General features: G+C 47.7%; 1 protein-coding gene across 1 annotated transcript in view; it reads left to right on the plus strand.

Moving 5' to 3' along the window:
• Nucleotides 1-3,025, plus strand: part of tafa4b (TAFA chemokine like family member 4b) — a 39,763-nt gene extending 36,738 nt beyond the window's left edge. Inside the window, exons 5-6 of the mRNA XM_042088678.1 lie at nucleotides 209-333; nucleotides 2,096-3,025. Coding sequence (XP_041944612.1) covers nucleotides 209-333; nucleotides 2,096-2,107 — 137 coding nt within the window. The 3' untranslated portion in view covers nucleotides 2,108-3,025. The remainder of the gene's footprint in view (nucleotides 1-208; nucleotides 334-2,095) is intronic.
• Nucleotides 3,026-8,923: the final 5,898 nt, after the last annotated feature.

An 8,923-nucleotide genomic window follows, 5' to 3' on the forward strand; every position in this document is an offset into this window, starting at 1 on the left:
GTGAAACTACACTGAACAACTCTGGTTTTATTATTTACAGCTATCTAGGCGTTATTGTTAACATTTCTTTTGTATTTGGCAAATTTGGAAATATTTTCCCAGCTGCCATTATCTCCTGAAGTATTCACTTTTTCTGATCTCTCTCTCTCTGTTTCTCTCTCTGTCTCTCTCTCTCTCTACCTCTACTTCTCTCTCCCTGTCATCTCAGCATCCATCGTGGTGCAGAAGTGGTGGTGTCAGATGCACCCGTGTCTGGATGGTGAGGAGTGCAAAGTGCTTCCAGATCTCACCGGCTGGTCTTGCGCCACTGGAAACAAAGTCAAAACCACCAAGGTGAGCGGACGCCTAGCCTGCCCTGTGTGTGTCCATATGCACACCACACACACTGACCACATGGACCACCCGTTTGGACAGATGTGGAGCTCTGGCACCGCAACACAGCCCATAACAGATGTCTGTGGCCTCTTGTGTGTCTGTGTGTGTGTGTGTGTGTGTGTGTGTGTGTGTGTGGGGGGGGGGGGGTGTTGTGGCAAACACACACCTCTGTTAGATATATTTTGTGGGGTAGGGGTTGGCCGATAAAGTGCCTGCTTACCGCAATCACAGTGTTTACTCTCTAAAGTGAAGGAACTTGATTAAACATGGAAATTATTCAGGGACTTCGCGATAAGAGGAGAGATCTTAAGAGTTCTCACCAAAGACTCCCCGGAGAATCAGATAGTGAGAATCAGATACCAGAATGAGCTCCTACCACGTGATAAGTCTTTATCACCTTTGAAGTTCAGTGCATCTACAGCGCTTTCTCTCATCTCAATTAATGTCAGACAAACCACTTTTCAAAAGGTAAGGGGACTCTTCCACACAAAGAGCGAATGGTTAAACGGAAACACGGTGAATGTATCAGCAGGGAGAGAAGACCAATCATCTCAGAAAGAGACACTTTTCATCATGAAAAGAAGCAACAACATGTTGTGATTTATGACAATCAATGAAAGTTGAATGACAAAGGCATGCAAGTTAGTGGCACATTCAACCACGTGAACAATCACACAAACAAAAACTCTGCAGTAGCGCCAAATTATACTTCCACACAAATGCAGGTACTGTGGACTTGCTGAAAATACAAATGTGTTGAATTGCCTGTAACCGGTCGGCTCATTTCCACGTGGAAGACAAATTGATTTAAATGAAGCCCCCAAGCCGACTTATTGTAGTCCGTCGATCTGTGAAAGTTAATTTGTCGGGTGGGGCGTGTGGGTTTGCGCGTGGAGCAGGTGTGATTCTCTCACAGGTGAGATATTAAAGGAAGAGCAAAAAAAAAAGGTTGTGGGGAAGGTGCAAAACTCCATAAGAGTAATTGCTCAGAGAGACGGAATAACAGCTGAACATCTGTCGCATTCATTATAATGCATTACGGCGGCGGCTTCCACCGAGGGTTTCAAATTAAGAGTCCTAATTAAATTGGTGAGCGGCAAAAAGGCAGCGCATGAGTGACGGATGGAGCCGGGCACTCGGTGGAATTAATGACCCCCCGTCCGCGGGCACGGTCTGCGCTCGTTGCGGTGGGCAGGATTCCCTGTGCCCAGCCGCCCTCCTCCTGTGGGGGAGAGGAGAGGAGGAGAGAGGAGAGGAGAGGAGGAGAGAGGAGAGGAGAGCAGAGCATGTGCTCCTCGCCGCATCACTGAGCATCAGTACTGCATTTGCTCACCATGGAGGCAGACGCGTCTCTGTTACAGATGCCACAGTAGATTATTGCTGTGTGGCAGAGTCCTCCCCCATCACCTACCACCTCCAACTCCACTCTTGTGTCTCCATCTCCTCCTCCACCTCTCATTGGCCTCACTGCTGTTCAGGCTCAGAGGTCCCTGAGTGCCTATGTTGACCCTCTATCATTGATTCATGCTATTTATTGCTCAGTTTTTTTTTACTGTCATTTGTTTGTTGGCTAATGTTTACTATATCATTTCACCCATCTGTGGTGAGATTGATACACATTTTTAACTTTCTCTGTCCATTTTTGTGATAACATTTACCCATGATCTAATGTAAAAATTCAGATCACCCTTTTAAGTCTTTAATGCCTCTCTTTTTGTAGGTCACACGATAGCAAGAAAATGTCAGAACAGATCAGCTGGATCTACAATGTAAGGACAACCATGGATCCACATATGAACTGAGAGAACGCCGCCTGTCTGGACTAGACTATCCCTGTAGTTTTCTGGTGGATTACCCAACCCAACTGACCTGGGCACCAGGGCAAAGACTCCTAGATGGGAACCATACTGTGAACCATTTAGACCAAAATCCACAAAATGGTGGTTATGTGTGTGTGTGTCTGACACCACGTGCAAAACATGAACTCTCTTCACCTAAAGGACACCACCACCAACAGTGATTGATCGTTGGGTGATCGTTAAGAATCACCATCCACTCCTAGCGAGCAGAGACGCTGTTAAGACAAGACTGCTGCACCCTGACAGTTTTTGAATGTGCATTCTGTCTCTCTCCCTCTCATTCTCTCTCTCTCTCTCTCTCTCTTTCTCTGTCTGCCCACCACTGAGAGTGTGTTTATGGAAGAGTGCTCGGATGTCCTTTTGAGGCAGGAGGCTGTCGAGTCGTACTGCTCCTCGCCTTCTTAACCAGAGTGACTTTATATTCATGAGAAGGGACGCAAAACACACAGAAGGCGTGAATCACAAATTATTGTCAAATTGCTCTTGTGGGTCAAGTCACGATCATATTTCCCCCCTGTTTTCTCTCTTTTTTTCTGGGAGTCATTTTGCAGCTCTAATTAGGGTTGCTGAATAGGATTATAACAACACATTAAACATTTATGTAAGATATTTGCACTAGTTTAAACCATTTGGAAGAAAAATGTTGTTTCTAGCTACTTTTCCCGTCTTTCGCTGTGGATATCGCATACAATTAAAGAGAGAATCATTTTATAACATATCTGGCTCTGATGTTGAAAGTAGGGCTGTTAGTTCCCTCTCCTAGTTGCTGGTAAAAATGCAAGTAAAAGGAAGCTCCTGCTGAAAGCCACTTGTGGAATATTGTCTTTTCCTTCGAGACAGCAGTGTTTACATTTTCAATGTACTGTTTGGTGTCCGAAGTTCAACCAAAGACTAACTGTTGTTTGTCTATATGAAGCATCTTCCTCGGGACTTTGTCCCCTTAAAAATCACAATGCTGGTTCCGGAAATCTGAGATATTATCAAGCAGGCTCATACAGTAGACTAGAGCTGATGTACCCTATTTTGTCCACTCCTTAAAAATAAAAACTGGCTGGGGCACCTGCACCGTACGCCGGCGACCCAGGTTCGATTCCCGCCCCCTGGTCCTTTCCGGATCCCACCCCTGCTCTCTCTCCCATTCACTTCCTGTCATTAAAGGCATAAAAAGGCCAAAAAATATATTCTTGTTACTGACTTGTATATAAATGTTTGTTGAGTATAAGAAAGTATTTCTTGAATACATCAGCCAAGATCACTTCTCCATTTTGAGTCATTGACAGATGGACTCCTCACGGTCCACTCCTTCTCCGTGGCATTTGTCCTTGTCTGGCCGGCCGCAGTCAGTGCCTGTGATTGAGCTGGTTTGGCCTGTAATGGATGAGGCTTCGGAGGCACTGAGGGATGTCCCCACCACAACCCACCCCCTGCTGGCCCATGCCGTCTGGGGCTCCAGTGGCCTGTGAAGTGTGCGGGAATGAAGAGTCTATCCTCTGCTCTGCGTCCACCCTTCTGCTCCGTTTCGCGCTCCGGCTGAGAGCTTCCATGCTGTGCTCTGTCAGCGAAGCCTGGTGCCTTGGCCACGCAACCGGCCAAACGCCGATTGCTGGGCTTTTACACAGGGGAGGTTGCGGCGGGGGCCCTTCAAACTGCGTGAGCCATGATAAATCTATTCTAGCCGCTTGCGTTTCCAGTGTGCCAAGCCTGGGACCGCTGGGGACTCAGGGGCTAGTGGCAGCCTGAAACCCTCATTACGGGAGCCTGGCTATGGGCAGACGTCCCCAGGGACTGGACACGTGTATTTTTAGGCTTGGTGCAGTGAGAAGCACTTACAGCTCCACAGCGCTGCTCCCCTTTTCACCGGCTTAGAGTGTCATATGGAGAGAGGAGAATATACGCGCATAGAGCACGCATGCACACCCACACATCCACATCCACATCCACACCCACATGCATACACCAACAGATGGGATACTGAGGCTGACAACTCAAATGATGTAAGGAGATATGCATACACTTAACATCATGGATTTCTTTTTTTGTATGAGTGTGTTCTGCTTGTGTATCTGTCCCTCTTTGTGTGTGTGTGTGTGTGTGTGTGTGTGTGTGTGTGTGTGTGTGTGTGTGTGTGTGTGTGTGTGAATCCATCTCCCTGGAAGAGCCACAGCTAACTTGATGACAGAGCCAGGTCTCCAAGGGCTGGCTAAGCTGGAGAAGAAGACTGACGGGGTGGCGGAGGCCGGGGAAGTGTGTGTGTGTGTGTGTGTGTGTGTGTGTGTGTGTGTGTGTGTGTGTGTGTGTGTGTGTGTGTGTGTGGGGGGGGGGGGGGGGCACGGGGGGGGGACGGCTAACTCTGGGTCTGAGTGGCAGCCGCGGACCCTCCGAGGGCGCCACGCTCCACAGCCAGAGCTGATACCTCATCCTGTCCACTGCTGCTCCCCGCTACAGAATCAATATTTGAAGACATTTTTTTTCTTTCTCTCTCTCCCCCCTTCTTCTTCCTCGTCTTCCCCTCCCCTCTTTCTCTCCCTTTCTTTCTCTCTCTACCTCTCCTTCGCTCCCTGGTGGATGGCACCCGGCGCTGTGGCTCCGGCCATGCTTGGAAGGGAGAAAATGAGACCTGTCCCCGGCTGTCAGACACGTCTCGGGTCACCATTATTTACAGAAAAACTGCACCGCGCACCACATATAAAATTACCCCCGCACTGGGCCGGGCCTCGGAAACACCTCTGCAGCAAAACAGAGACACCCAAGGAAAGGAAGAGGTAGAGGGCAGGGAGAGCAGGACATGATCTTTAGCAAGATCTTTACAAGTTCTTTAGCAAGATCTTAACAAGATCTTTACAGAGGCATTCAGGAGGCTTCACCTGGTTAAAAACAGAGCTGAGGCCAGCCCTTGCAGATGCTTTCATAAGTAAGTATAAGTTTAAGTACATATACTCTTTTGATCCCGTGAGGGAAATTTGGTCTCTGCATTTATCCCAATCTGTGAATTAGTGAAACACACTCAGCACACAGTGAGGTGAAGCACACACTAATACCAACGCAGTGAGCTGCCTGCTACAGCGGCGCTCTGGGAGCAGTGAGGGGTTAGGTGCCTTGCTCAAGGGCACTTCAGCCGTTCCTACTGGTCGGGGTTCGAACTGACAACCCTCCGGTTACAAGTCCTAAACGCTAACCAGTAGGCCACGACTGTCTCAATTCATTTCGGCCTGCGTCGACCGCGCACCATCGGGAGTGGGCTGCCATTGCGCAGCACCGTGTGATTAATTCCTCCCTGTAGTCGTGTGGTGAGCGGCGCCTTGTGCGTCTGCTGAACTGTGATCTCGGGTAGATACCTAATTGGTGCATCAATGTCTTCCAGAAGGGGAACTTCTGTCATCTGTCGCTGGTAGATGGCCTGGATAGCCTGGATGATTACAGTGGTGAGGGGAAAGCGAGGAGAGAGGAGACAGATGCATGAAAAGACAGCAGCATAGAGAGAGATGAGATATGGAGGGAGGATGAGAAAAAAAGAGTGAAAGAGAGCGTGAAAGAGTGAAAGAGAGCGAGAGTGCAAGAAAAGAGTCAACAAAAGTTACATATGCAGAGTGAGAGAGAGAGTGGAGAGGAAAATTACACAGCCGTGGGGATTATGCAGTGTTTTTAGCAGCAATGTTATGTTTTTTTTTAACGCGTCTCCATCCCGAGAGACCACTTACATTATCAAACTTTACTCTGCACCACCACCACCACCGCCAGTTCACCTACACCGGTATCTCGCTCGTCTCCATGAGAAAATAAAAAACATAACCGGCAGGGAAAAACAAACAGATGGAGTTATTTCCACTCGCCTGTCATCTCGCGTCAGCTTCAACATGCCGTCTCCTAGCCACAAAAACTTGTAAATTGTAAAGTGAAGTTGAGTGTGTGATTTGCATACTGGACTGCGTGGGACTGCTGAGGAGAGCTGGGTAATGAAGGCTGTCTGGCGGTGACTCTGAGAGGCAGAATCAGCGCTGATCTGAAGGAGGGAAAAACAGTTCTGTGGAGTCTCAGTTTCAGAAGGCTAAGAGTGGCCTGTTCCCAACACATGATTAAACTGTGATTCTGCACTGCCCAGGCAGCCAATTCACTCTGAGACATCATCAGACCCCACCTTCACACACACACACACACACACACACACCACAAACACACATACACCACAAACACTCACAAACACACACACACACACACACACACACACACACACAGAGGATATTGGAGTATTTGTATCATTTTAATTTGTCATCAAATGATCCCCCAGTTCTGCTCTCTAATCCATCATGTTCACCTTCAGCAAGTGTCTCAGCAAGTCACACACTCCACACCTCACACAACACACACACACCATTACACACACATGCCACGCAGGCATCAAGCCACAACAAACAGGGGCCTTTTCAGTTTAATCTCCCCTCCTCAAAAAAGGGCACCAGAGGAAAAAGGGGAAAAAAATTAAACCCCCCTCAACACTTTGATATGGACGTGCTTCGTCTGCGCTGGAATGATACCACTGTCAGCGCTCGCAGCGAGGACTCATTAACTTCGCCGGCGAGGCTCTAGGCGACGTGCCGCCAAAAGTCCGTTATCTCCCAAAAGCAATTAGCTACTGTAGGCTCTATTGACCCGTGCCATTGTCGGACTCGCCAGAGGCGCGCACATGGACCGCACCTAAGAGAGCGTCCCGGTGCCAGCGGAGGTGCCAATGTGACCGGCGCTGATAAAGCCCCGCCTGCAGCTGGAGATAGACTCTCTGGGGGGTGGGGGGTTATGCAGGGGGGGCGGTGGGGGGGGGGGGGGGGGGGTGGCAGCTACAGGAATATTAACATGGCGAATGCTCACATGTCCAATATAATTCAACCTGCCAGACAGGCATTTCATGCAGATGAGAGAGGGGGCTTGGAATGGCTAAGAGAGAAAAGACACAGACACACAGACAACGCTGGGGATTAACACAGAGCAGACGGTTTCAGTTTGTTGTTTGAGCTGCAGGGAGAGAACAGCGTGTTATGGATGTTGGTGCCCAACACTGTGGGATACAATGATTCAACTCAATGATTTAAAACAAGACACAAATGTCACATCTCCTCATGATTTAGCTACAGCTCCCATTTTGTAGGGGCGACAATCCCCACACAGAATGCGTACTGTGCAGGGAAAGGGAAATGTCAAAGTTGCTTGTAAAAAACTCCCACAGCCTGCCTCTTGAGGCCTGAGGGGTTTTTCATGCATTTGTATGGCTGGATAACACATTTATGCATTAATTTCAAAGTTCGCACCCCAGTAACTCACTATATACATGTAGTATGCATCATCACCCCTTGGAATTTTAGACATTGTTTTAGCGTGTCAAATGTTTCAACCACAATCACTATTTTCCCCCGAATATTAAAAATCACGGACAACATTGAATTGGACTTTGGAGCAACCAAATGTTTAGTGTTCTAATATTTGTAAACAGGACTTGCTGACACTGTTAATTACTGTAAAACAAACATGAAGAAGCATCACATTCAAAAACAAACAGCCACATGGCAGCGTCACAAGAAGTCTGGGAAAACACGAGTTCAGCAAGCTGTCAACAGAATGGTCCATTTCCATTTCCACCCTCTCTGTTTGGAATAAACAAAAATGTTAAATGTCATGCATAATTCACATCTTGCATCCAAAATGAACGTTAACAAATTTTCAGTTAAAAAAAAAATCCCAGGCATATACCACATAATATGCTCTTAAATGAACATGTATTCCAATTCATACAAGAACACTTTCAGCGACTGCTTTTCATGTGGCACAATTTCCTCATCAGCTATACTGTATGGTTCAGGCTCACTCAAATGAGGACCAAAAGCCCTGACAAAAGAGGACCAAAAGCCTTACCTTCTGATCCAATGGATTAAGAGCCGCTCTACGCCACAGTGTTAAATGCCAAGATGAGGATTCGTTCCCACTGCATCTTGCCCATGCCAGACAGGCACAAAATGGAAGGATTAGAACGGCAATGGAAGATGAGCCCAGGAGATACCTTTGTGCCAGCGACAGTCGGTGACACATATTTCACCACATCAGACGCATGTCAAAGCTGTTTATTTATTTTCCCCAGCTTTTTTTCCAGAGGAATTAGGCCAGTGGGATTGTTTGTGGGGTATTAAACGGCAAGCGAACATTTTCTAAAATGGCAGAGCAGCCTTGTAAACAGCCGTCTATGTACAAAGTGGGGGGGGGGGGCGAGGGGGGTGAATAATTGATGGCTTGTAAAGGGATCTGGCTTTGGGGGATTTCGGAGCATTGATTCTGACTGTGAAAATGAAGGGAAGAGCAAGGCTTCACAGGGGCATTATTATCCTAGAGCTTCCCCTTCACCCCACTCTCTTTTTCTCCTGGTGTGTGTGTGTGTGTGTGTGTGTGTGTGTGTGTGTGTGTGCGCATGTTGGGGGGCATGAACACCTCTACTCTTCACACATCTTAATTTTCCCTGTCTGTTCATCACTTTTTTTCTTTCATTTTGCACACCTGTATTTGTGCTGTGTGTGTGTGTGTGTCTGCTCCCTGTTTCTTCACACACAGACAGACACACACACACACTGTCTGTATGGCTGCCATCGTCCTCCTTCAGAGTGCCAAATGGCATTAGCTGACAACAATACAAACACACACAGGCAGCAAAA

Source organism: Alosa sapidissima, chromosome 4 (assembly GCF_018492685.1).
Source record: "Alosa sapidissima isolate fAloSap1 chromosome 4, fAloSap1.pri, whole genome shotgun sequence".
NCBI classification, from domain to species: domain Eukaryota; kingdom Metazoa; phylum Chordata; class Actinopteri; order Clupeiformes; family Clupeidae; genus Alosa; species Alosa sapidissima.